This window comes from Podarcis cretensis, assembly GCF_951804945.1.
Source record: "Podarcis cretensis genome assembly, chromosome: 18".
Classification (NCBI taxonomy): Eukaryota; Metazoa; Chordata; class Lepidosauria; order Squamata; family Lacertidae; genus Podarcis; species Podarcis cretensis.
In genome coordinates this window covers 1,272,710-1,300,656 of record NC_137188.1, presented here as the reverse complement: position 1 = coordinate 1,300,656, position 27,947 = coordinate 1,272,710, and the positions used below count along the sequence as shown (strand labels likewise).

Here is a 27,947-nt window from a genome sequence, read left to right as displayed (position 1 = left end):
CCGCTCCCGCCATCCCTATGCGCCCAGAGAAAGAGAGCGCGAGGGAGAGAGCGGCTTCCTTTCCGGGTTGCTGGGTAACCGGGCGCTAACTTCCGGTGTGTACCGGATGCAGAACCTCCTCCCTCCCCTCTCGCCCCCCCCCCGGGTTCCAGGGAGGACAAAAGGCGGCGATGGCGGCGGCGGCGGCGGCTTCTCTGGGGCGGAGAGCCCTGCTCGGGTCGTGGCTGCTCCTGGCGGTCCAGGTGAGGAGGAGGAAGAGGAGGCTCTTCTCATGCAGGGGGTGGGGCTCCTCCTCTCCAGTCCTCCCTCGGGTCCGAGAGGCGGGGTTGGGGCTCGGCTCTTCGGCTGCCCTTCTTCCACAGTGGGAGGCGGGGCTTCTTCCCGGGGGGGGCGTCTCAGTTGCCCCCTCCGCGAAATGGGCCGAGGCCCCGCCGCCTCGCTCTCCGCGGCGCCCCAGAGGCGTAGGAAGCGGGCCATTTCCACCTGGGGTGCTAGGGACCCCCGAGGGTCTTCCAGCCCAACCCCCTGCAAGGCAGGAATCTCTTGGCCCGGGATCCCCAGATTGGCTTCGCATGCTACACCACTTCCCTTGGAGCAAAGCGGAGCGCTAGTCCTCTAGCTAATGCACAAGACGGCTTAGAAAGCCAAGTTTCTTAGAGCCTGGTGCTGATAACGGCAAGGTTGCAGGTTTGATCCCCGCTTCGACAGCGTCATATTCCTGTGCTGCAGAGGGTTGGTCCCTTGCAACTCCATGAAAACAGTTGTGCAGGAAGCTGGTTTGCTATGCTCAGTCTTTGGGTGTGGAGCCAGGGCGCTCTGCCCTGCTGAGCTGCAGGACCTTTCCCTTTGAAACAAAGAGGGCTGCTAGTCCCCAGCTCAGCATCACCTCCGCACAGGCTGGCAGCCAATGGCTCTCCAGGAAGGACTGATTCTGGATCCTGCATGCACAGCAAGCATGCCATCATTGGGATGCAGTCCTTCCCTGCTGTTGGTGAGGTAGCTTTTGGGGTTTGAGGGTCATTTTTTGTTAGGTCCCCAGCAGTAATGGGCTTAGGAGTTGCTGTGTGGAAAAGTCTGCTGGCAAATGCTTTGACCAGGAGGGAGGGAAGTGTGAAACATATTCAGAGAGAGAGAGAGAGAAAGAAATAGGACATAGTGCTTGGGTGTTGACAAGTGTATGAACTGACTTGCTGCCCCAATGATGCAGGTTGGCCTGTGCCCTGTGCCTTGGTGATGGTGCTGCTGCTGCTGTCACAGCCTCAGCGCACTAGGAAGAGGTCTGCAGGGTCAGCCCAAATGGGTTGCTCAGCCCAAAAATCTTGTTTCTGCACTGGCAGAAGGTGAACACAGCCGCTTTCTCCAGGAGACGCCCCAGGGAGGCTCCTTAGGCAAGGAGAGAACCTATTTTTGTCCCTTGCCCTCTTACTTAATAATTTATTAAAACTATATACCGTTGTTTCATAAACTTATACCACAGTGGTTTGTGACAATATAAGTGGAACCAAATAGCATCAAAGAAAGTTAAAAGCTAGATAAAAGCAAAAATAAAAACACCTAATCTTTGTCTTGGGTGGGGGAAGACACTCTGTTTAAAATTGTTGTTCCTGTGAATTGTTAGCTAGCCTAGTGGCCCTCCTGGGTCATGAGAACGCTGCCATGGCCACCCATCCTGGATACACCTTCCCAGGAAAGGTGGTGGTAGGACTTAATCTTGTGGGGGATGCTTGAGGGGAAAGCTGGCCTTTTTGCTGCAATGAACTTAATTTGCCTTTTTGCATTTAGCAACTGGTAGGGATCCCCCATCCAGCTGTTTAGGGGTGCCAGCATGTGCCAGTGACTGCCCTCACCTGTAGTTAAACAGCCTCTTCTGCAAAACAAAAACCTCATTCAGGACATTCAAAGTCCTTTGCAGCTGCTGTTGTGACCCTCTTGGCAAGTAGATACTTTGCTAGGGTGAGAAGAGAACTGGTGATATCCCTACTGGCGCCAGGTAAGGTGTGGTCGAAGAACTGAGCCGCCTCAAAGAATCTCAGGAGAGAAGGGTGTGATAGCAACCACCACAAAGTCACGCATCCCAAAGGGCCCCCTTCCCCCCCGGTTGTTGGAGAGCAGGCAGTGGGTAGAGTATTGAAGCCCCCTGAGAGACAGGATCGTGCACCTCGGGTGCAGTGGCTGCAGAAACGGCATGCCTTGGAAGACCCCAGCGGGATGGGGCCCTGCCCTCAAGGGATTCCCTGCAGCATCCAGCTCTGGTGAGCCAGGCTTTGTCGCTTGTGGTGCTTTTGGGAGTGACTTTCTGACTCTCCCTTCCTCCAGATGGAGACGAAGACCTGAGCCCTCTAATCTTACACCCACAGCAGTTGAGTGGCCGGTTCTTCCCTAGTGAAGGAGAGATAGATTCCCAGCCCAAGTTGCCAACTCCGGTCACGATGTCCTTGCACCCCCCCTCTTGGCTGACGGGGGGTCTGCCCATGAATCCTGGTGGGCAGCAGTGTGGGAAGTTTCAAAAGCATCCTGCATCCAGATCGTGTGGGCACCTGGGAGCCTGCAAAGTTGATGGGAAGTTGGAGTGATGTGCAACACCCCCTCGCTTTCCTCTTGCTGCCTAGTTCTGGCCCCTTTTGGGTTTTCATTCAGTCCTGTGCCGAGAGTTTTCTCCCTTGTAACACTAGGACTTGTGGGCCTCCCATGAAGCTGAATGTTGGAAAATTCAGGCAGGTGAAAGACAGGACTTATTCACACCATCTGTAGAACTCCCTTACCTAGGAGGTAGTGATGGCCACCAAACTTAGATGACCTTGAAAGAGGATTAGACAAATTCATGGAGGAGAATAAGGTTATAAATGGCTGTTAGCCAACCTCTGGGGTTGGAGGCAGAAATGCTTCTTCATCCCAGTTGCTGGAAGCCACAAAAGAGGGCTCTTGTGCTTGAATCTTGCTTGCTGGTTTCCCTTTGGCCTTTGGAGGCTTTTCTTTCATTCTTATGGGAAGTGAGCCCGGATGCTGCCGGAGTGATGGGAAACAAGTCTTCTCCCTCTGTTTTCCAGGTCTCCTGTGAGTTTGGCATGGTCCGCGTCTTCTCCGAGAAGGGGAGTTCCAAGGGGAAGGACTACTGCATTCTCTTCAACTCCCAATGGGCTCATCTGCCCCATGACCTGGGCAAGGCGGTGAGTGGCTCCTGCGGCACCTCAGCTGCCAGGGTGGCACCTGCCCTTCTTATCACTGTTTACATCTCTAGCCCATCCTTGGTCAAGTTAATGATTAGTCACAGAAAGTCATAGAAGTACAGAGTTGGGAGGGACTGCAAGAGTCATCTAGTCCAGAGGTTTTCAACCTTTTTGAGTCCACAGTTCCCTTGACCAACTACATTCTTTCTGTAGCACCCCTGTGGGGCTCAGGAGCCCAGTTGTGTCACCCCTTGCCTGCTGAGCGGGCAACCTCTCACCCTTTATCAAACACCCTCCCTTATGGAGTGTTCCCTCAGCCCCCTCTGCTCGGGAGTCCTCTGGGCAGAAACAGCTGCCGCCCCTGGTCTCTTGAGCTGCCCCCCCGCCCCACAAGGAACCAGCCCCAGAGGCACCATTCACCTGGGGAACTTGTTGCCAGAGCTGCTGCAGCAAACAGCTGTCCAATTTTTGGGAGACAGGGATGCAAGAGGGCATCATAGGAAGGAGGGAAGGCACCCCTAACCAACCTTCAAGGCACCCCAGGGTGCCACAGCACACAGGTTGAAAGCCAGCCCCTCAAGGTCCCTTCCAACTCAGTAACTCTGAGATTAAGAGTCACATGCAGTGCCACACATAACTTTGAAAACCTTTTGTGTGTTTGTGTAAACATATTATTTCGTTTTGTCGGAGAACAATTATAACAAGAGATGAAAATTGAAAGGTGAGAATCCAAACTACAAAGCAGCCATGTAGGATGAGTCCCATTGCCCATGGGTTAAAGTAACAAAGTCCAAGTGAAGACTATCACAATGTTATCAGATTATTAAGCCTAGTTCAAGATTTGCATGCCTGGGGATGAGGGTTGCCTTGAAAATGATGATTCCGTTGTACATGCATAATAAAGGAATGCCAAATCATATTGAAAGTGTCTGAAGATGCTAGTCCTCACTGAAATCTCAAATTACACGTGATATACCAGAGAGGTGCCAAGCACATAGTGTAAGAATTAGGATTGTTTTCCATTAAGTTGCAATGACAATTCGATCTGCCAAAATCCTATATGGGACCAATTCTTCTGGCAATCTATCATAAAAACAGTTCAGTAGCATTAATTTTGGACAAAAAACACTAGTGATCATTTCAGTCAAATTCAATTTCTCCCTTGCAGATCTTGGCACACGTGCTTCCTGATGTGGCAGGAGCTGGTCCTTCAAGGATTAGCCTCCTAAGTCATTTAGGAGTTTGTAGGCTAGCACCAACTCCATGAATCAGAGCACCCTCCCCTTGGGCCTCAGCTGGCGCCTGCTTCGTGATCATTTTGGCCCTGGGGTGAATCACCTTTCTTTGCTCAGGCCTGTTGGAGCTGTTTTGTTGCATTTTGGGCATTCTGAGCTTCCTTTGTTGTTCCTCTGAAGGCGAGGAGCAGCTTAGAGGGCTCCGTTTTCCTCTCCTCATGTTCTCTTCCTCCTTTCCTCCTCCAGTCTCTGCTGCAGCTGCAGGACCAGACGGTCTCCGTCCTGTGTGCTCCTTCAGACGTTCCCGACGGCGGCTTCAGCAGCACCATCCCCATGGTCATGCGGGGCAACTGCACCTTCTATGAGAAAGTCCGGCTGGCCCAGATCAACGGGGCAAGGGGGCTGCTGATCGTCAGTCGAGAGAGGCTGGTGAGTCCCCGGGGAGGGGCGGGGAGAGAAGGCGACACTTCTTCCTGCTGCCAGCCTGGCGGGAATTAGGGCATTCTTTCCACCTTTCCTCCTAATGGGACCCATTTCTTCTCCTCCTCCTCCTCCTCCTCCTCCTCCTCCTCCTCCTCCTTCTTCTTCTTCTTTGTACCCGCCCATCTGGTTGAGTTTCCCCAGCCACTCTGGGCGGATCCCAACCAATAAAACATTAAAATCTTCCCGATACAGGGCTGCCTTCAGATGTTGTGTAGTTATTCCCTTGACATCTGACAGGAGGGTGTTCTACAGGGTGGGCGCCACAACTCAGTAGGCCCTCTGCCTGGCTCCCCGTTGTTGTTGTCGTTTAGTCGTGTCCGACTCTTCGTGACCCCCTGGACCAGAGCATGCCAGGCACTTCTGTCTTCCAGTGCCTCCCGCAGTTTGGTCAAACTCATGCTGGTAGCTTCGCGAAACTATCCAACCACTGGCTCCCCGTGGCTTCACTTAATTGCAGTGAGGGAACCCCCAGAAGATCTCAGTGTCCAGGCTGGATGATGGGGGTGGAGATACTCCTTCAGGTCTACAGGGCTGAGGCCACTTAGGGCTTGAAAGGTCAGCACCAACACTTTGAATTGTGCTCAGAATCTACTCAAGCACCCTCTTACTTCCGTGCCTCAGATGAGAGCGAAGGCAGCAGCTTTCTGCTGCCCCCAGGCATTCTGCCTCTGAAGCTGGAGGCTCTGTTAGCTGCCATGGCCTGAGGCTTGTGGCTAGGACCCCTGCCCACCCCCTGCACTATTCCTTCTCACCTCCCCTGCCCAGTCAGGTTGCAATTGCTTTTATATATAAATATAGATAGATTTTTTATTGGTAAATGCAATACTCACAAACACAAAACAAACCTATTATACATACAGCTACTTAATACCTAAAAAAGAAAACAATTAAACATACAATAACAAAAAAATCAACTTAAATTACAAAACAAACTAAACATGAATACATAAATCTTGACTCCCCTCCACTCGTGTGTGACTTCCTTTATTTCTTTTCTTCTTTTCGCTGTGCTATCAGTATTATTTTTAACTACCTCCTCTTATGTCCATTTCTTCTTTGTCCTTTACTCTATAAATTTCATTCATTGTGTATTGATATATTTATACCAGAATTATACCAGAACTCCTTCACACAGATCCACTCATCTATCAGTTTTTGATCTGATTGTCCTCTTATCACTGCTGTAAGTCTTGCCAGTTCTATGTATTCACAAAATTTTATTTGCCATTCTCTTATTGAGGTTTTTTTTTCTTCCTTCAAATTATTTGCTGTAATAATTCTGGCAGCAGCAGTTGCATATAAGAAAACTTTTTTCCTAGCAGCAGGAATGTCAGTCAATATAATTCCCAAGAGGAAGCCCTTTTTTATTACATGATATTTTAAGCATTTTTAAAAATTTCTCTTGGATGTTACTCCAAAATTGTTTGATATACATGTACTCCCACCACATATGATACATTGTTCCTATTTCTGTTTTGCATCTCCAGTACAAATTAGATTTTGATTTATAAATTTTTGCCAATTTGACCGGAGTTATCGTATTTTTTGCCCTATAGGATGCACTTTCCCCCCTCCAAAAATGAAGGGGAAATGTGTGTGCCTCCTATGGGGCGAATGCAGGCTTTCGCTGAAGCCTGGAGAGCGAGAGGGGTCGGTTGCGCACCGGCCCCTCTCACTCTCCAGGCTTCAGGAAGCTATCCGCAAGCCTTGCGAGCCCGGCGGGAGTTGCCGCCAGGCTCGCAAGGCTTGCAGATAGCAGCCTGTTCTGGGGGCTGGGGGGGGGGGAATAAATTTTTTTATTCATTTCCCCCCAAAAAAACGAGGTGCGCCCTATGGGCCAGTGCGCCCTATAGGGCGAAAAATACGGTAAATACCACTGATACATCATTTTCATTATATTTTCTCTGATTGTGAAGCAAGCTGTGAATTTGATGTCATTTCTCCATAATTTCTCCCATTGGTCTAATCGGATCCTGTGGCCTTTGTCTCTGGCCCACTTAATCATAACTTCCTTCACCTTTTCATCTTTTAATTCCCATTCTAATGACAAATTGTATATTTTATATAATACCTTTTTGGGGATTTTTTAGTAATTCTGTTTGTAATTTTGATTATTCTTTGCCAAATCCAATGATTTTATCCTTCTTGAATAGGTGATCAATTTGGTAGTATTGTAGCCATGTGTTACGATACTGGCTGAGTGCTTCATAAAAACCTCTTATGAAGGCTTTACCTGCATCCCATATAGTTTCTTTTTAATACCTGAGGAGACAAATTCTTGGCCTAGTTTCTTATTTTCTGAAGCCCTTCTTCAGGTTGCAAGTGCATCTCCCATCCCTGGCTTGGCAGGCATTCTGCCCCCTCCTGGGCATTCAGCTCCATCTCTGCCTTGTCCTTGGCTGTGCGGTTCTACTCATCTGACTTTCCTTTTTAATTTTCTTCGCTTTCTGCATGATGTCCCTTCTTCTGAGATTAATGTCCCCCTTCAAAATCTTTTCTGAACTTGTTAGAGGGAGGTTGGAATGAAGCTAAGTGGTTTTAGCAATAAGGTGGTTAAGGGGTATGTAAAAATGGATTGTTAACATGTAAAAATGCAAAGCTATAATATATTACCATAAGGTATCAAGATAAATGCAAAAAACAACTTGCTGAAACAACAATTGAACTAGAATACAAAAGAGGGAGGTGTGAGGAGGTCAGGGAAATAAGTAAAAGAAAGATAAGATATGGAAAGATTGAAATGTTTTTAATTGTTTTTTATACTTATTTTGTATTTTGTATTTTTTGTTTTCTTTTTCTTTCATTTTTGTAATTCTTTTGAAACTTTAATAAATATTATTATAAAAAAAACCTTAAAAAAACCCAAAATCTTTTCTGCACAATCAAGAGTTCTAAGGAAGCCGTTCATCTCCTCTTCTGGGGCTGGGAGGCACCCTCCCCCCTCCTGCTGTTGCTGCTCTTGTGATGCGTTTTGCCCCCAAATGCGCAGCAGCCATTGATGCGCTAGGCTGGGGAGGAGTCATGTGAGCTGGGTGGCCTGGGGTAAAGAGAGGAGGATTGGGGCCTGCATGCACTTCTGAGTTTGACACACCATTTGGCTTTGGGGATGGGCAGGCTGGGAGGGTGGGGCGTGTGTGGCATCACTTTGCTCTTCCCCCTCATTCCCTCCAGGTTCCGCCGGCCGGCAACCGCAGTCAGTATGAGGAGATCGACATCCCAGTGGCTCTGCTGAGCTACGCGGACATGCTGGATATTGGCAGGGTGAGACCCCGTCCGCGTTCCCAGTCAGGGTCACAGGGGCATTGGGGGCAGCACTGCTTTTGGGGCCCCCAAGGCTGGTCACACACTGGCATTTCCTGGAGGACGTCCTGTTCCCCGGAGGGTAGCTCTTTCCTGGGGCAACTCTTTTTTAGGGTCAGCTGAGCTCCCTTCTCTCTCTCCCTCTTCCTCAGAGCTTTGGGCCCTCGGTCAAGGTGGCCATGTATGCCCCCAACGAGCCAGTCCTGGACTACAACATGGTGATCATCTTCGTGATGGCTGTGGGGACAGTGGCCGTCGGAGGCTACTGGGCAGGGAGCAGGGATGTCAAGAAGTGAGTTGGGGCAGGGGGCCAGTAAAAGCCCCTGAGGGTCATCCAGCCCAGCTCCCTGCAGTGCCATGGGGCTCATCCTGCATTCTTGGCTGTTCAGAGCTGCTCTCTCTGGAATCAAAACATGGGGGACCTCTGAAGAAGCTGCCACCTGCTAAGTCCAAGGCACCAGGTGTTTGGTGCGGTCGAGGCAGCACAGGATCCAGGATTCGTAGGATTCCTTGCATCCATGCCCAATCATTGAGCTCTTGGAGGGAGTCACTGCTAGGTGTTCCTCTCATGACTTCTCAAATAGCCTGATAGGTTGCCTCCTCCATGTGTTTCCCATGGAGCCATTGGCTACCATCCACATCTCATGGCTGCAAATGATTTCATGAAGCGTGGAGACAGGCCCTGCTTTGCTGGGGGGGGGGGGGAGAGGAGAGAGAGGCCGGCAGCCCTGAACATCATTTTAGGGTTGCTGAGCCCTTGTAGGATGCCTCCCCTCTTGTCAGTTGGCCCCTCCATGAGTGTTGCAGTACCAGCAAGCGCCTCCAGCCTCGGATGACCTCGTCTCATCTCCCTTGCAGGCGGTACATGAAGCACAAACGGGATGACGGAGTGGAGAAGCACGAGGACGAGACAGTGGACGTCACCCCCATCATGATCTGCGTCTTCGTGGTCATGTGCTGCTCAATGCTCGTCCTGCTCTATTACTTCTACGACCACCTAGGTACTTGCACTGGCTTCTCGGTGCTGTTCAGCCTCTCTCCAGCCCCTTGTCTTCATTCATCTTTCCTTGTCCCCTTTCCCCCCTGCAGTGTATGCCATCATTGGGATTTTCTGCCTGGCGGCTTCCATCGGCCTCTACAGCTGCCTCTCCCCGTTTGTCCGAAGGTTTCCTCTGGGGAAATGCAGGTAGGAGGCAGAAGACAGTCTTGCTTTGCCACCTTTGGCTAAGTGGCCCTGGCACATGAAGCTTGCGGGGGCCAGTGGACTGGGTTCAAATCCTGCCTGGCCATAGACACCCCCCCCCCCCCGTGGAAAGAATCAGGTTATCAGAGCATGAATGCTAGTGGGGGGCTGGACAGAACCCCAAACCCTCCTCCTTTGGGACTTGGGAGCAGCTGTGCTTTATCCTTCCCTCTCCGATATATTTTTATTTTCCTGGGCTGCAAAATATTAATGTGTGTGGGCTGTTGGTTTTTGTTGCTGCTGGTCTTGTTTAGCAGCCAGTATCTAGGAAACAAGCTCTGAATTCTTAAATGCATTAGATGGGCAAGACGTGGATCTCTTGCTCCTCCTTGTAGATGTGGGGCAGGGCGGGATCCCCTCTTCCGTGGCTCTCTGGGCTCCCTCCCGACTCTCAGCTGACTCATCTGGACAAGAAAAGGGACCTTGTTGTTGTAGAAAGGTCCTCACTTCCACTGCAGAAAGATGAAAGCAATGAAAGACAGTGCCTCATCAGATCTCGCCCCTGGCAATCAGGCAGAAAACCCACCCTCTGCGTATTGCAAGTGCACAAATGCCCTTTCCAAGAGCAGTTGACTTGTGGGGTTTTGAATCGGTGCAAGGCAGGTCTGGCTGTATTTGCTTCCTTCTGCGGGGAACTCTGAGATCTTTTTGGCTTTTTCTTGCACAGGTCAGACAAAGAGAGTGGTGGGGGCTGTTCTGAGCTACGTAGAAGAGCTGAAAGTCCTGCCCCAGGACAAAAAATGAAGGGCATGAACCCTGAGCGCAGCAATTTATTATTATTTATTAAATGTGTGTATTGCCCTATATCTGCAGACGTCAGAGCTGTTTGTGGGGGCTTCTGGATTTGGCCCCCAACCCCTTTTCCTTTGGTTTTCAAAAGCCTCCACACCAAGCGTGGGGGGAGGGGGGTTGAGTGGGTGGCACTGAGCAACTTAAGAGGAAGGAAGGTCGTCTTTTTTAAGCATCCCTGAGCCCATAGAATAGAAAAAAATAGTCTGTCTGCTGAGTTTGGTGACCTTGGCTTGGTGACCTTGACTGACAGCAGCTCTCGGGCAGGGAAGGCTTTTCCCCAGCACCTCCTCCCCTGGAGACTGCCCGTGGGCATGGAGCACCTGCTTGGCATGCAAAAGGTGTCAGGCTCCCCAGTAGTAGCATCTCCAACTCAGGCTGAGCAAAGACTCCTTCCCTGGAGACCTGCTGCTGCCAGCCTGTGGGGGCAGATCTGCGCTCGATGGAGCAGGCCTGACTCGGCGTTAGGCAGCTCTCTGGGGTGGAGGCTCCAAGAGGTCCCTCTCCCACTTGCCAAGTGGGGTGCAGGCCTCTCACCCCGCCTCTTGTCCTCAGGGTCCCCGACAACAACCTGCCCTACTTCCACAAGCGCCCCCAAGTGCGCATGTTGCTCCTGGCTGTCTTCTGCGTCGCCGTCAGCCTGGTCTGGGGCATCTTCCGCAATGAGGACCAGTGAGTGATTCGGTGCTTTTCGTGCTTTCCCCTTGGTGGTGGTGGGGCACCTGTCCCTTCGAAGAGCCCACCCCCATGCTATTTTGCACCCCTCAGCTGCATCAGTTGCTCCAGAAAGCAACTTCCTCCTCTGCTCTTCCCCTTCTCCAGCTCTGCAGTGTCCTCTTGGGCACAGGGCGAAATGGGAGGTGTCGCAGGGCAGAGGGAATGTCCAGAACCCCCCACCCCAGCTGGCCATGGGGACTCTTTCTTGGGAGGAAGTGGGATGGGGGGAGGAAGGGCGACCGGAGAGAGCCCAAGGGGAAGTGGCTTGACCCTTCTCCCTCGGCTGTTGGAGGGGGTAGGGCTATTTGCCCTCTGCCCTGAGCCATGGCCATTCCTCCCCCAGGTGGGCCTGGATTCTGCAGGACGCCCTGGGAGTTGCCTTCTGCCTTTACATGCTCAAGACCATCCGCTTGCCCACCTTCAAGGTAAGGCCTTGGGGGGGGGAGCTTGGGGGGGGGCTCATCCCCAGGATGGTGGGGAGGGAGGCTGACATGGGCCTCCTGGCTTGGCCTGAGGCTACCTCTCAATGTACTCTGCGACTCAAGAGCCAGAAGAAAGCCAACCTGGGTGAGGGGGGAAGGCAGAATCAACAGTGAGCCTCTGGGAATGACACCCCTCCCTTTCCCTCCTGCCCCCCAGGGCTGCACGCTGCTCCTCCTGGTCCTCTTTGTCTACGACGTCTTCTTCGTTTTCATCACGCCATACTTGACGAAGGTGCATAATTGGCCTGACAGGGTGGGCATTGCAAATGGGGGTGCGGGGCTGATCGGGAGGAGTCAGAGTTGGGCTGGGTCTTTCCACTGGGGCCATCGGAAGCCCCTTCCCGATTCTCCGATGGGGATTCTTTCCCCAGAGAGGCTCCCCTGATACCCTCATTGCATGTCTTCAGGCACCAGGCAAAAACATTCCTCTTTCCCCAGGCCTCTTTCTTTTTTTTGTCCTCTTGCCCCTCCTCACATTTTCCTTCCAGACAGGAGAGAGCATCATGGTGGAAGTGGCTGCTGGCCCAACAGACTCCGCCACTCACGAAAAGGTGAGGGGCTGCCAGAGCGTCCCGGGTTTTGGTAGGGGGAGATGGCCTCTTCTTGGTTGGTCAAAATGGAGGTGATGCAGGATGAGCCTGGGAGAAGCCCAGGGGTCGGGGGGGTCATGGTCCAAACATGTAGTGGGTCCAGGATATCCCCACCCCGTCGGATCTAGAGCCAGAATGGCCCAGAGACTCCTCAGCCATGAGGGAAGAGGTGTCGGGAAGCCCCCCTGGAGAGCAGGCAGGTTCAGTTTTGGGTTCTGGTCAGGCCTGAGAAGAGGCACTTCTGGGGTTCCTCCATCTTTCTCCTTGGGCGCAGGGTGCTTTCCCCATGCCTGGGGGGCTTTGGGTTGTGCCATCCCCTGTCGCCCCCTCCTTGCCTCAAATGCCAGATACCCTCCTCTGTGGGGCAAGGGCTTGTGGGAGCTTTGGCCCCATTTGGGACAGCAGAGGTGCTGCTTGTTGACCTGGATGGATGGACCCCCTTCCCCCGGCAGCTTCCGATGGTGCTGAAGGTGCCCCGACTCAACTTCTCTCCGCTGGCACTGTGTGACCGACCCTTCTCCCTCCTGGGATTCGGGGACATTCTGGTTCCAGGTAGGCCCTCTCCCTTCCCACCTTGCTGGGGGGCGACGTGGCTTTGGGGCTGAGCCCCCGCTCGGCCTGCAGAAGGCAAAGAAGAGCCCCTCAGCCTGGCCCTAAGAGAAGGACTGGCAGAGGAGAGGGCAGGGTCCCTTGGGGCTGGTCCAGTGGGGATGCTGCCCTCCCCCTTGAGGCAGCTCAAGGGAACAGCTGCCCCTAGAGGCAGTCTACCTTTGAGGGCCAGGCCAGAGGGACACAGCCTCCCTGCTGCCCCACTTGGAGGATGCTGGGGGGGGGGCCTCCAGGGAGTGTCCCTGCTTGGCCTTGTCAATCCTTCCCTTGCCTCAGGCTCCCTCCTCTTTCCTCCCCAGGGCTCCTGGTAGCCTACTGCCATCGCTTTGACATCCAGGTCCAGTCCTCCCGGGTCTATTTTGTCGCTTGCACCATTGGTATGTCTGGCTCCCCCCCCCCATCCTTGCCATCACCTGCCTCCTCCTCCACCCTTGGGAAACCCAGCAGTCCCTTCTTCTTACCTCTCGCCCCACCCTGGACTGGCGGAGTTCATTTATGTGCCACGTTCCTGCCATGAGCTGTGCTGAAAGCAGCAGCTGTGCAGAGCCTCAAACTGCAGAGCCTGCCAGTAAATTCAGCGATAGTGCCGCCTTTCAGCTCTTGTCCTGAGAAGTGGCTCTCTTGTGGGTGGATCAGGTCCCTTGGGAGCCCTCTGGGAGCCCATCTCCACGTGTGCAACAGGACTGACAGTGTTAGTGCAGTCTGGAAAGGATCCCTGCATTGTTTTGCCCCTAGCAGCAAGTTTTCTCCCAGCAACGGGGTTCCCATAGCATCAGACTTCTTTATTAGGCTCTGAAGGAGAGAAGGGTGGTGACTGTTATGTTGTTGTTGTTGTTGTTTAGTCGTTTAGTCGTGTCCGACTCTTCCGTGACCCCATGGACCAGAGCACGCCAGGCACTCCTGTCTTCCACTGCCTCCCGCAGTTTGGTCAGACTCATGTTTGTAGCTTCGAGAACACTATCCAACCATCTCGTCCTCTGTCGCCCCCTTCTCCTTGTGCCCTCCATCTTTCCCAACATCAGGGTCTTCTCCAGGGAGACTTCTCTTCTCATGAGGTGGCCAAAGTATTGGAGCCTCAGCTTCACGATTTGTCCTTCCAGTGAGCACTCAGGGCTGATTTCCTTAAGAATGGATACGTTTGGTCTTCTTGCAGTCCATGGGACTCTCAAGAGTCTCCTCCAGCACCATAATTCAAAAGCATCAATTCTTCAGCGATCAGCCTTCTTGATGGTCCAGCTCTCACTTCCATACATCACTACTGGGAAAACCATGGCTTTAACTATACGGACCTTTGTTGGCAAGGTGATGTCTCTGCTTTTTAAGACGCTGTCTAGGTTTGCCATCGCCTTTCTCCCAAGGAGCAGGCGTCTTTTAATTTCGTGACTGCTGTCACCATCTGCAGTGATCATGGAGCCCAAGAAAGTAAAATCTCTCACTGCCTCCGGTTTTTTTGATGTTGAGCTTCAGACCATATTTTGCGCTCTCCTCTTTCACCCTCATTAAAAGGTTCTTTAATTCCTCCTCACTTTCTGCCATCAAGGTTGTGTCATCTGCATATCTGAGGTTGTTGATATTTCTTCTGGCAATCTTAATTCCGGCTTGGGATTCATCCAGCCCAGCCTTTCGCATGATGAATTCTGCATATAAGTTAAATAAGCAGGGAGACAATATGCAGCCTTGCCGTACTCCTTTCCCAATTTTGAACCAATCATATCCAGTTCTAACTGTAGCTTCTTGTCCCACATAGAGATTTCTCAGGAGACAGATGAGGTGATCAGGCACTCCCATTTCTTTAAGAACTTGCCATAGTTTGCTGTGGTCGACACGGTCAAAGGCTTTTGCATAGTCAATGAAGCAGAAGTAGATGTCTTTCTGGAACTCTCTAGCTTTCTGCATAATCCAGTGCATGTTTGCAATTTGGTCTCTGGTTCCTCTGCCCCTTCGAAATCCAGCTTGCACTTCTGGGAGTTCTCGGTCCACATACTGCTTAAGTCTGCCTTGTAGAATTTTAAGCATAACCTTGCTAGCGTGTGAAGTGAGTGCAATTGTGCGGTAGTTGGAGCATTCTTTGACACTGCCCTTCATTGGGATTGGGATGTAGACTGATCTTCTCCAATCCTCTGGCCACTGCTGAGTTTTCCAAATTTGCTGGCATATTGAGTGTAGCACCTTAACAGCATCATCTTTTAAAATTTTAAATAGTTCAACTGGAATATCATCACTTCCACTGGCCTTGTTATTAGCAGTGCCTTCTAAGGCCCATTTGACTTCACTCTCCAGGATGTCTGGCTCAAGGTCAGCAACCACACTACCTGGGGTATATGAGACATCTGTTTCTTTCTGGTATAATTCCTCTGTGTATTCTTGCCACCTCTTCTTGATGTCTTCTGCTTCTGTTAGGTCCTTACCACTTTTGTCCTTTATTATGGTAATCTTTGTACGAAATGTTCCTTTCATATCTCCAATTTTCTTGAACAGATCTCTGGTTCTTCCCATTCTGTTGTTTTCCTCTATTTCTTTGCATTGCTTGTTTAAGAAGGTCTTCTTGTCTCTCCTTGCTATTCTTTGGAAATCTGCATTCAATTTCCTGTATGTTTCACGATCTCCCTTGCATTTTGCTTGCCTTCTCTCGCCTGCTATTTGTAAGGCCTCGTTGGACAGCCACTTTGCTTTCTTGCATTTCCTTTTCATTGGGATGGTTTTCGTTGCTGCCTCCTGTATAATGTTGCGAGCCTCCACCCATAGTTCTTCAGGCACTCTGTCCAGCAAATTTAAATCCTTAAACCTGTTCCTCACTTCCACTGTGTATTCATAAGGGATTTGATTCAGATTGTATCTTACCGGCCCAGTGGTTTTTCCTACTTTCTTCAGTTTAAGCTGGAATTTTGCTATAAGAAGCTGATGATCTGAGCCACAGTCAGCTCCAGGTCTTGTTTTTGCTGACTGTATAGAGCTTCTCCATCTTTGGCTGCAGAGAATATAATCAATCTGATTTTGATGCTGCCCATCTGGTGATGTCCACGTGTAGAGTCGTCTCTTGTGTTGTTGGAAAAGCGTGTTTGTGATGACCAGCTTGTTCTCTTGACAGAACTCTATTAGCCTTTGCCCTGCTTCGTTTTGATCTCCAAGGCCAAACTTGCCAGTTGTTCCTTTTATCTCTTGATTCCCTACTTTAGCATTCCAATCCCCTATAATGAGAAGAACATCCTTCTTTGGTGTCACTTCTATAAGGTGTTGTAAGTCTTCATAGAATTTGTCAATTTCAGTTTCTTCAGCACCAGTAGTTGGTGCATAAACTTGGATTACTGTGATGTTAAAAGGTCTGCCTTGGATTCGTATCGAGATCATTCTATCATTTTTGGGATTGCATCCCAGTACAGCTTTCGCCACTCTTTTGTTGACTATGAGGGCCACTCCATTTCTTTTACGGGTTTCTTGCCCACAGTAGTAGATACGATGGTCATCCGAACTGAATTTGCCCATTCCCGTCCATTTTAGTTCACTGATGCCCAGGATATCAATATTTATTCTTGCCATCTCATTTTTTACCACATCCAACTTACCCAGGTTCATGGTTCTTACATTCCAGGTTCCTATGCAATATTTTTCTTTACAGCATTGGACTTTCCTTTCGCTTCCAGGCATATCCGCAGCTGAGCGTCCTTTCGGCTTTGGCCCAGCCGCTTCATCAGCTCTGGATCTACTTGTACTTGTCCTCCGCTCTTCCCCAGTAGCATGTTGGACGCCTTCCAACCTGAGGGGCTCATCTTCCAGCGTCATAACTTTTATATGCCTATTGTCTTTGTCCATGGAGTTTTCTTGGCAGGTATACTGGAGTGGCTTGCCGGTTCCTCCTCCAGGTGGATCACGTTTGGTCAAAACTCTCCACTATGACCTGTTCATCTTGGGTGCCCTGCTAGGCATAGTTCATAGCTTCTCTGAGTTATTCAAGCCCCTTCGCCACGGCAAGGCAGTGATCCATGAAGGGAAAAACAGGGCTCGTCTGGGATTTGAACCCAGGACCTCTCGCACCCTAAGTGAGAATCATACCCCTAGACCAACGAGCCGACCAACATCATACCCCTAGACCAACGAGCCGACCAGCGAGCCGGTGACTGTTATAGGCTGGGTGATAATTGATATAACATCCAAAATCAGCTTGACATTCTTCTCGTGATATCGGTTCCATAATTTTTGACCTGGCAATATATTACAAATCATGATGTGGGTGTATGCATAGCATAGCTATGCAAAAAATCCTGATGGGGGAAAAACTGTAAAACCAGCCGAAGCCTCTCCGTAGCTCCATCCTCATTTCAGACATCATAACACATCAGTCTGTCACAATATTTAGCTGGTGATACATCACAAAATTGAAAGCCAAATATTGCCCAGCCCTAACTGCTCCTCTGCCCAGATGGCTGAAGAGCAGAGAGGAGGAACGATTCTCTGTGCTGAGTTTTCCTGCCTTTTCCATTATAATTTATTATGTTCCATAAATCCTTGAAGCAGAGCTGGAAGGGGCAGAGGTGTTTATTCCCATGTGAGAATTTACCCACAGATGAGATGAGATGAGAAAGACAGGGGGGCACTTTCTGGGTGACTGCCAGCTGAAAAGGAGCCCCCGCCTTCTCTCCCCTGTCTCCCACTGCAGCCTACGGCCTGGGCCTCCTGGTGACATTTGTGGCGCTCGCTCTGATGCAGAAGGGGCAGCCGGCGCTGCTGTACCTGGTGCCGTCCACACTCCTCACCAGCTTCGTGGTGGCGCTCTGGCGCAAGGAGCTGCCCATGTTCTGGACGGGCAGCGGATTTGCGGTGAATACCACTTTGATATGAGTCTCCTCCAGAAAAGGCCAGTGTTAGGATAAAAGCCCCCTAACTAGAATTAAAGTTGAGTAAAACTCTTGTTGGCATTATCCTCCACCCCCCAAAAGGGAGTTTTTTGGAAGTGGCTTTTGCAGACCTCCCTCCTCCCCCAAAAAGGAGGCCACCATTCATGGCTGGGGGTGAGGGAGGATGGCACGGGGGGCAGAGAAGCCACAAATGACCAGCTTTCCTCCCCACATGTCGTGATTCCTGCATTGCATGCAGTTGGACTAGACGACCCTCAGGGTCCCTTTCCAGCTCCACAGTTCTTCTCTGTCACTCAGGCAGGGGGCAGAGGGGTGCCGTCTTGGAAAGGGGCAAGAGGCATTCATGGGTGTTGCTGGATCAGGCCTGAGGGCTCCCCCTGAGCCCAGCTGGATGCCCCCAAGGGAAGCCCGCAAGGGAAGCCCGCAAGGGAAGCCCGCAAGCAGGAGCCCTTCCGCCTTCCAGAGTCCAGCTGCCTCTGTAGTTCCACTGCCCAGGGCTCCCATGTGGGGAGAGTTGCTGCTGTCACACGGGGGGGAGGGGGGCTTCCTCTGGGGGGCGGGACTGAATGCTCAGCTGGGTGGGCCTGGGGCAGGATCCAGCCACTGGACTCCTCAGATGCCCTCAAAAGGCTGGTGTCAGGCTTGGAAGTGGAGATGGGGTTGGCCTAGGTGAACTGCATGATCTCAGGCCTATCCTGGCAGCCCCCCTGGTTCCATTTGGGCCAGTCTAGAGGGGAGCTGGACACTCCTGGGTGTCCTGGGCTGGATGAGGGGAGCATCTGTACAAAAGCACGGCTGTGTTGTAGTTACCCTTCTCTCTCTCTCTCTCTCTCTCTCTCTCTCTCTCTCTCCCCTCCCCCCCCTCCCCTGTAATGTGGGACTGCTCCTGCTTATAGAAAGACCTACTTCAGCCCCCCTTGGTGATCTCCCCAGTCAGCTGCCCTGCGGCCCCCAAGGAGGAGGCTTCTCTGTCGTCTCGCCCAGAAGCCAAGGACCAACCAGCCACCCCGACTCCCGTGGAAGAGATGGTCGGTGGCGGCAGCCCCGCGGACGACGGAGGAGAGGCGTCTGGCTCTGTCCCCTTCCTGGGAGAGGAGCAGGAGAAGGCGGTAGCTGCACAGACTGAGCCCACAGAGGCTTCCCCACAGCCGCCCCATATAGAAGAGCCTGGCGCTTGGGAGGACGGGATCAAGAGCCCCTCTGACTAGGAGACCCCTTTCGCCCCCATCCCTCCCTCCCTTCCCCATCACAGACTAACTTGAGACTAACTATGAGACGGACTCTGCCGCCTTTCGCACCCAGCACCGACGCGCACCACGTCCCTTTGGCCATCGAGCGCCGGGAAACTGCGTGCGAAGAAGAGGAGAGGCGCTTCTCTTCTGGCATCCCCCCCTTCCCCAAATATGGTGCTTAATGAAGGTCCCGGTTAGAATTTCAGCGATAGTTTAAAAGCAAAATAGCAGACGCCTTTCCCTTCCTGTTTCATGATGCTGGGATAGTATTCAGATAACTTTTCCTAGGAAAACATAGGCAGTATTTTGAGCTTGGGGGGACGGATTGTGCTGGCATTGCTTTAGGATCACTGGGTGGTGAAGAGAGGAGGGGACCCCCACCCCACTTCCTGCTTCTTTTCTGGCCGTGTCTGGGCTGGATTCTGTTGCTTCCAAAAGAGCTTCTCTCCCCCCCCCCCCAAGGATCTCTGGTTTCTGCCATTTGCTTTGCTTCATTTGCCCTCCCATCGCACACTTTGGCTACAAATGCGCCAAGGAGCAAAGGCCACTGGGAAGGGTCTGCTCCACCTTCTTTTGGGGGCACCACCTCAGAGCTTGTGCTGTGGGGGGCGCTGGTCCACTCTGGAGCTGCTCTGGGAATCTTCTGCGTGGGACACCCCCCTCTCCCACCCTTGGCAACAGGGCAGCCCAGCCCTGGGGAAGGAGGGGGCTGATCGTGTGTGGATACCCCCTCCCTCCTATCTGGGTCTCTTTTGGGGGGGCCCTTTCCCCTCTGTGGGTCTTTCTGTGTATCTCTCTCCCCTCCTATTATATCGCGTCGCGTGTTGTTGGTGACCCTTTTTTGTTTTCTGGACTCAGACACAGCAGCTCTGCCACATCTCCCGGCTTCTGCAGAGCACATCTCAGGGGGGCTGCAGCCACCACCTCCCCCTTCCTGGGTCTGGAGGGGGGGCTTCCTTCCCCTCCCCTTTTGCTTGTGCAGAATGATGGACGCTTGTCTTAGACACTGCAGGATTATGCCTTAATTTAAGCCATTTTATAAATAACGTATATGGGACTTTTATTTTACAAAAGCCGGTTGGGAGAATAAACTTGACAAAGCATCAGTCGTGGACACAGTCTGGGCTCCGGAGTCTGTTTGTTCACCCCCTCCATCCCATCTGGGGGTCTTCTGGTTCTTGAAGCTCCTCTCAGCATCTCCTAGGGAGGTGGAGGGGGTGGTCTAGGCTGCTGGGACACCCCCAGGCGCCACGCAGGCAGAGGCCCCCTCTCCTGCGTCAGGCAGGGAGGGGACGTTGGCCTCTGCAAATGGGAGGGGGGTGGAGTTTTCCCACAAGGGCAAGTGGTCTTAGTGCGTTGGCCTTTGGGACCCCTTCCCACTCAATTACCCCCTGCCCACTCAATTCCCCCCTGCCCACTCAATTCCCCCCTGCCTTGACTGGCAAAGGGGAGCTGCATTTTTTATTTTAACTCTTGGCCAAATTTGTCTATTGACCTGTACCTGTAGATTGCAGGGCTGTTCACAATATAAAATTGCCATTTAAACAAACAAAGTACAGAATAGAAATGAGAACAAAGACAACCTAATAATCCCTGGAAGTCACAGGAGAGCAGTGGCTCTGATCCTGCTGGAAGGGTTCCCATTGAAGCACCTGGTCGGCCGCTGGGTGAGGCAGGACCCCCCTTGGCCTCATCCAGCAGCTGCCTCTTCTGCTGGGATTCCCCACGGCAGCGTCTTCTCTGGGCCCCATTTATTCCTGCTCAGGAAGCCCTGAATTCAACAACAAAAAATTTCACTGGGGCAATAATGGCGAGTAGGCATTCTATTGTGGCAACCACAGCCCAGGTTTAAGGGGGAACCCCGGAGAAAGATCCCGTTCGTCCCAGGGAGGGTGCTACGTGACTGCAGCTGTCCTTTGGTACACGCTGTGCTCCCCGTCCCGCCGCCACCTCTCAAATCTGGCTCTAGGCAGCAGCTCCGCAAAGCTGAGCTCTCTTCTTGGGTTACTGCCTGGCTTTTGAATGGGATGTTCAGGGCAGCCCCACTGGTACCGCCATGGCCCAGGGGAGCCCTGAAACCAGAAATGCCAGTTTTGCAGGAGAAGGAAGGGTCCAGGGAGGGGGAAACGGCAACACTCAGCTAGGGACTTGTCTGCCATCTTCCACTTCCTCTTTCAGGCCTAGCTGCTTATCAGAGCCATGGAGCACAGTGTTGTTTGCAGGTGGGGGTGTCCGCAGGAGATTTGGAAAGGAGCCAGCATTGATACAGGTTTCTGGAGAAACAAATCACCGCACCCCAAAATGCACTCCTGAGAGCTTCACAGATGAAAGCTGTGACCCAGGCTTGCAGGTTTGTGAGTTCCTGGACAAGGATGTGGTGACGTCCTGTGGCCCTGGGGAGAGGACTATGTTGCCAGCAGAAGGTTCCACATTCAGACAGCAGCACCTTCAACCACTTCTCCCATGCCAGGAAATTGCTTATTTGCAGAAGCATGGCTTTCTTTTTTGTGAGGTTTCCCCCCGATCCTGGCCTAGTGCATCCAGGGGGCCCTTCCTCCCTCTGGGGGGGGCACTTCTGTCTTGCTCCCAGTGTTCAGCTATTGGTGCTACAACTCTTCAGGGAGCCTCCTGGGCTCCTCGGGGCTGCTGGGTCCCTTTTCTGGCAGCGAAATGGAAATGGACAATGGGTGGCCTGGCAGGGCGCCCAGAGAGGGTGGGGGGGGGGCTCCCATCCCAGCCAGTTCAAAGGCTCCACTGGTGGAACCTGAATGTGACTCATCTCAGCTGCAGAGAATCAAAGGCTGCCGGATGACAATGATCTCTTGTTCTCATCCATAATGATAAGCAGGTAACACAGGTGGCCTCTGTCTCTGCTCTGGCAGCAAGAGGCTCTTTGGGGGGGGCACATCCTCCTCCCTCTGCACCAGCTGATGCCTACTTGCTCAAAACCATCTTTTTCACAATGACCCTTCTCCATCCAATTACAGGGCGGTTCTCCATCTTCTGATCAAATCAGCAGCTCACCCCACACTTCCCAGGGCATTCGACTTTCCAAACTGGTTTTCGCGGTTTCTTTAAAGGACAGATAAAGGGAATTGGCTCTGCTCAAGTGACAGGTGCTTCAGGTTGCTTGCATTGTGCCCAGTTGTGCTTGGATTCCTCTGCAAAATAGCAGCATCCTGGAGGCTGGAGACCCTGACTCAGCTCCAGCCATAGTAAGGAAAGGAAGGGGGATCAACCAGTGGGTGCTGACCTACAGTACTTTGACAGTCCCTTGTAGCTAAGGAAGATTGTTTTCCATGAACATGGTTTTAACAGTGAGTCTGTAAGTGACTGTGGAAGCCAGTTCTGGATCCACAGGTCCTTCCACAGTGGGGACATTGGTTTCCGGACAGGAGTTGTTCATGGTGAGGGTTTGCCAAGCATGCTTTCCTCTTAACATGTTTCTCCCTTTTGTCCCGAGTTCGAGTGTCTTCAAAGTCCATGACACCTTTGGTAAAGGCTGTTCTCCAATTGGAGCTCTCTCAGGCTAATGTTTCTCAATCATCCATGCTTATACTGCATTATTTTTTTTTAAAGATTTGCTATGAGAAAGTCTTTAAACCTTTATTGTTGAACACCACAGCATTACACTTTCCATTTTTAAGTTCAGAATAGAGTAGTTGCTTTGGAAGACAATAATCAGGCATCCGCACAACATGACCTGTCCAGCAAAGTTGACGCTGAAGAATCATTGCTAGTGATCTTTGCTTCTTCCAGTACACTGGCATTAGTTTGCCTGTCTTCCTAAGTGATGTGTCAATTTTTTCAGAGACACTGTTGATGGGATCTTTCGAGGAGTTGGAGATGGCACTTATATGTGGTCCATGCTTCATAAGCATACAGTAAGGTTGGTAGTACAATAGCTTTGTAAACAAGCATTTTGGTTTCCCTGCGAATGTCCCGGTCCTCAAGCGCTCTGCACTTTAATCAGGAGAAAGCTGTACTCGCCGAGTTTAGGCGAAGCTGGATTTTGGCTTCAATGTCAGCCCTTGTGGAAATATAACTGCCCAGATTGGAGAAGTGATTAACACTTTTCAATGTTACACCATTGAGTTGGTTTTGTGGTGCTGCAGAGGGGTTGTTTTGTAGTTGTTGGTGCAGCACGTTGGGTTTTTGGATGCTGAGCGATGAGCCAAGCTTTTTGTAAGCTTCTGCGAAGATACTTAGGATGGTTTGGAGGTTGTCTTCTCAGTATGCATCAGCAGCAGCATATTGAAGCTCTATAACAGAAGTTATGGTAACCTTACTCTTTGCTTTCAGCCTACTCAAGTTGCTTTTCATCTGTTCAATATACCGTATTGGCCTGAATATAACCCTCACTTTTTTCTGAAATTCTGACTGCGAAAAGGTAAAGTGCAGCTTATATTCACGACGTTACAGTATACAGCCAGGAGTGCGGAGCAAACAGTGCCAGCAGCTCGGCAAAGCGGCTCCCACCCCGTTGGTAGTCCTCCAGAGAAGGGAGAGAGCAAGGAAGGGGAAAGGCTGACGGCAACACAGCATGACTCCCCACCCCACCCCCAGTATGCAGCCGGGAGCAGTGAGGAATGGAGCGGCTTATATTTGGGTCCCCCCTTTTTTTATTCCCCCCCTCCAATTTTAAAGGTGTGGCTTATATTCGAGTGCGGCTTATATTTGGGCCAATATGGTATGATTTCTATTCTCGTGGGGAGTTTCCCTTTGACAAAGTGTAGGATCATGGCAATTAAAATAATAAATAGAGCTGGGGTGATAACACAACCCTGTTTAAAACCTGATCCTACTGTGAATTGTTCACTTTGAGAGTCATTGTTATCTGTGAATCTGCCTGTCATATCACGGAGGAGCCAAAGGATGTTCACAAATTTATTTTCAGAAGGAGAGACCACAGGGCAGTGTGATTTACAGTGTTGAAGGCCTTAGTCAGGTCAATAAACACCATATATGGGGGTTGGTTTTGCTCTCTGAATTTTTCTTGAAGCTGTCAAGTGGTGAAAATCATGTCCACTGTCCCCCTAGAAGGTCTAAAACCATTTTGGGATTCAGGAAGGGTCGCCTCGGATATTGTTAAGAGATGGTTTGCTAAAATCCTTGCAAAAATTTTGCAAGCCGTAGAGATATGCCTCAATAGTTTCCACAATCTGTCTCCTTTTGTAAAGAGATTGATAATATTGGCATCCCTAAAGTCTGCTGGGATCTCTTCTCCCATATTTTTTCGATGAGCATGTGAAGTTGTTGTGAAGACTTGGGCAGGTATCCCATCAGGTCCGCTGGCTTTGTTGTTTTTCATTTGGTTAATAGCTGTACACAACTCTCCAGATTTGGAGATACTGCAAGCTCATCTCTATTTTAATTTTTTTGCAGAATTTTTGAGAGGACCTCAGCAGCTACAGGGGAGTTGCGGTTAAGGAGATGTTGGTAATGTTCTTTCCAGCGCAGTGCAATAGTTTCATTATCTTTTAGAAGTGTGGTAGTGTCTGCTGGGCATAGGGGGCATATGCCATGATTTATTGGCCCATAGATGGTCTTTCTGGTTTTAAAGAAACTGTGCATCATGAGTGTCGGCTAAGCACTCTTGAGCTTTTTTTATCCACCAGGTGTTTTTTCAGTTGTCTGGTTCTTTGAACCTCAACCTTAGCATTGGTTTTTTTCCTTAGTGGCACAGTTTCTATCTCTTTGCCAGATCTGAAAGGCCTTCCTTTTCTTGTCAATAATGTGTTCAATCTCATCGTCATTCTCATCGAACCAGTCCTGGTGTTTCTTGGTTTGGTAACCAATAGTTTGTTCACAGGCTGCAATAATGGATGTTTTTAGCTTGGTTCCTCAATTTTATCTGGGAAATCTGAAAGCAGATGGTCTTTATGGGTTGTGTGGAAACAATCCCGCTTAATGGGATCTTGAAGGGCTTGAGTGTTCATTTTGAGTCTTGGTTTCCTTCCTTGAAGCCTGTATTGAGGTATAATATTGATAGCCATCGTGGAGTGTATTAATCTGTGATCTGTCTAGCAGTTGTCAGCATTCATCATAGCCCTGGTAAGGAGCACATCACGGCAATCTTCAGCTTGGACAATTAAATAGTCTAAGAGGTGCCAGTGGTTTGACTGAGAATGCCTCCATGATGTTTTTAATTTATTTGTTTGTCGAAAGAGTGTGTTGGCAATAACCAGGTTGTGTGCTGCACATATTGTCAAAAGTAAGATTCCGTTCTGGTTGCTGTTGCCAATTCCTTCTTTCCCAATAGTCCCAGGCCACAGATCAAAATCTCGCCCAACTCTTGCATTAAAATCACCCAGGAGGGTAATTTTATCCTCCTTAGGCATCTCGGATAGGATGGTATGCAGCTGAGAGTAATTTTTTTCTTTAATGTTTTCGTCAGCATCCAGTGTTGGTGCATAAGTGCTTAGAATAGTTGCCTGCTGGTTTTTGGTGAGTTTTATTCAAAGAGTTGAAAGTCACTCATTAATGCTGACAAGAGCTTCACAAGATCATTTTTGATAGCAATGCCTGCTCCATGTATTTAGAAGAAAGTGTACCCTCCTTTTTCTTCCTTCAGTTGTCCCTCACCTGCTTTTTGAGTTTCTTGAAGTGCTGCAATATCGATGTTAAAACATTGCAGCTCTCGTGCAATGATAGCAGTTCTGCGTTTGAGATGCTCATTATCTGTATATTCCATGTTCCAAAGTTCAATTGTCTTTTATAACCTCTGGGTGGTGACCTCACTGGGTGCAGTAATCCAGTCAGGGAAAAAGGGAGGCAGACTGTGTTTAGGGCAACTTTTCTAGCCCATCCCCCTTTTTGGGGTGAGCAGAGTTGGTCCTAAATAGGGCTGCTCAGTCGTGGATAAAGCTGCCAAGCTGCTCAACTGTCTCATTCCTTAAGGTTCATGACTTGGGGCTTCCAGACTTCACAGTCCTGCCCTCGTTACCATTTGCCAATCGCCATGGGACTTTTGGGGTTTGGGTTTGGGATGAGTTTTTGGAAGATGCCTGTGTGTGAATTTGTTTTGTGTGTGTAGATCAGTGCACACTGACCAACGCACAGTAAGGCTCTGTTCTGATGGCATGAGGATCATGACGACCTCTGCTGCAGCCTCCATCTGCCTTCACAACCTTTATAACATACCACTTGTTATCTTCTGCCTGTTCTGCCATTGAGGACTTCTTGGATCATGCTTTATCTAGCTCCTTCCCTTACTGCCTTGGGTGACCCTGCTGGGAGTATGAGACTCCTGATGGCTGCACTCACAAGGGTCCTAGAAACGTGCAAGCCCACTCCCCACGACAAGGTGATGATATAGTGAGTGAGTGGGTGCTGATACGAAGTGCAGGGCAGGGCAGCCCCCAGTCCACACATGATGCAGGCAAAGACTTGAAGAGGGTTTTTTGCAATCAAGTGGACTATAACTCTCCTGAAATAGAATTATAGGAGAGAAAGATTCTAGTCATCATGGTTCTGAACAAAAGACTGGTTGAAACAAGAACCTAGGATGCTGCCTTGGTTCAAGCCAGACCACAGTGTCCATCTAGCTCAGCATTGTCTATGCTGGTAAGATAGCTCAGTCAGTAGAGCGTAAGTCTCTTAATCTCAGGGCCATGGTTTAGAGCCCCATGTTGGGCAAAAGATTTCTGCATTGCAGGGGGTTGGACTGGATGACCTTTGGTGCTCCCTTCCAACTCCACAGTTCTAGGATTCCTTGACTGGCAGAGGCTCTCCAGGGTTTCCCAGCCTGACCTGGAGATGCCAGTGGGGACTGAAACTGGGACCTTCTGTAGTGGCTCCTTCCCCGCCCCACCCTCCTTCGCAAACTCCATCCCTATCCCCAAATGAAGCACTCAAGAATCTTCAGCCCTCCCTTGAGGGAAAACTGTCCCTCCATCCTCCTTGAGCATGGGAAATTCCATAATCAATGCTCAGGAGAACAAAGGTGTTTTGGAAGCAGCAGCTGCAGCAGCCCCATGGACTTGCGCTCTGCAGATGGCACCCCACGTGGCCAGGCGCTGCCAGGGAAGGATCCTCACCTGGGATCTGCTGCTCTGCTCTTTTTGGCCTGTACCTTTAAGCTCCCCCACCCACACCTCCCTCCCCCTCCCCCTCCCCCTCCCCCTCCTCCTCTCACCTTCCCTGCCCAACAAAACCTCCCCGACAGAGACAGAGACAGAGGCAGAGGGGAGCGGATGGAGCATGGCCGGTGGCTGCAGCCAGGTGAGCTCTGCTGAAACGACCGCCCTGGGCCAGGCAGGTGAGTCCCCGACCTGAGGGCGTCCTGCCTCACTCCCTTAAAGACCACCCTTGGGTGCTGGGGAGGCTCATGGGGGTGGGGGGAGGGGCGGTGCGCCCAAGAGAGACAGAAATGTACGGCAAGGACCTCTGGTTGATTTCCCCTTCAAGGAAAAGTTGCCCCTTTGGGGGGCTTTTCAGCTGAAAGGAAAGGCGAGGAAGCAGAGGCAGGAGAGAATTGCCTCAGAATCTGGTGGTTCTCAAACTTTTCTCTCTGGGCCACTTTCAGAATAACAATTTGCTCGCGCCACAGAAATTATTTCTGCTTAGTTTTGTTTTCCAGCGTATCAACTAGCAGTGCTTGATTTATAACCTAGAACGCAACTTCTTTATAACATGATCATGGCACATCCAGAAAGTAAAAAAACAACGTGGCTACATAAGAACAAGAACCTTTCCCCTAATGCAGTTATAAACCAGCCTCTTACAGGTGTGCTTTAAGTGTGAATACAAACTCAGTGTGAGCTTCCTTTGGCTAGGCAATCTCACTTATATCAGGTCTAATTTGAGACTAGCAAGCTCTCCTCTTGTCAACACAAAGAAGCCTTTCTCATCTCTGACCTTGCATAGTTGTCAGAATTGGAAATTCTTGTTTCCAGCAATATGCTGCGGAGAACTGTGGAAGAATAGTCAATGCTTTTGACAAGAGGCATGGATCCTGTTTCTCTCTGTAGAGCAAACAAAATTATTTTGATACCGTCGTACACAGAAAAGTTTCAGTGTTTCTTGGATTGGCCTGGAATCTTGCTGTCACACTTGCCATCCTCTCGTGCCACACCCTGGGAGAACCGCTGGCATGACACGATGCCTGGCATGGAGACTCAGGACAGGCCAAAGGAAGTCTATCTTCACGCAACGATGGCCACCAACTTCTGACACTCAGACAGATTCATGGGGCCTAAGGCTATTGGTGGCTACTAGCCAGGAGGACTCTAAGTGCCAAAGCCTG

The 27,947-nt window shown here is 50.7% G+C and overlaps 2 protein-coding genes across 3 annotated transcripts in view; both read left to right on the top strand.

Moving 5' to 3' along the window:
- Positions 1-27,947, top strand: part of THOP1 (thimet oligopeptidase 1) — a 285,623-nt gene that overhangs the window by 95,306 nt on the left and 162,370 nt on the right. The window lies entirely within an intron of this gene.
- On the top strand, positions 26-19,818 carry SPPL2B (signal peptide peptidase like 2B). Of its 2 annotated transcripts, none has more exons than XR_013834553.1 (15): positions 26-242; positions 3,048-3,167; positions 4,649-4,831; positions 8,057-8,146; positions 8,338-8,477; positions 9,044-9,186; positions 9,275-9,371; positions 10,773-10,889; positions 11,278-11,359; positions 11,574-11,648; positions 11,905-11,967; positions 12,459-12,558; positions 12,915-12,992; positions 17,270-17,505; positions 18,365-18,500. XR_013834553.1 is itself a non-coding variant. In XM_079960664.1 (15 exons), exons 1-15 carry the CDS (start codon positions 171-173, stop codon positions 18,674-18,676), a joined length of 1,833 nt encoding a protein of 610 aa, XP_079816790.1. In that variant the 5' UTR covers positions 26-170; the 3' UTR covers positions 18,677-19,818. The 2 variants fall into 2 exon arrangements, 1 of the variants encoding a protein (XP_079816790.1); XM_079960664.1 differs by having other exon boundaries at positions 17,270-17,430; positions 18,365-19,818.

What these genes read in the sequence shown, in the direction of transcription:
- SPPL2B (XM_079960664.1), top strand. Translation starts at nt 171, where the DNA reads ATGGCGGCGGCGGCGGCGGCTTCTCTGGGGCGGAGAGCCCTGCTCGGG. An exon ending in GGCTGCTCCTGGCGGTCCAG is followed by an intron (nt 243 to 3,047) that starts GTGAGGAGGAGG and finishes TCTGTTTTCCAG; the next exon opens with GTCTCCTGTGAGTTTGGCAT. An exon ending in ATCTTCCGCAATGAGGACCA is followed by an intron (nt 10,890 to 11,277) that starts GTGAGTGATTCG and finishes TTCCTCCCCCAG; the next exon opens with GTGGGCCTGGATTCTGCAGG.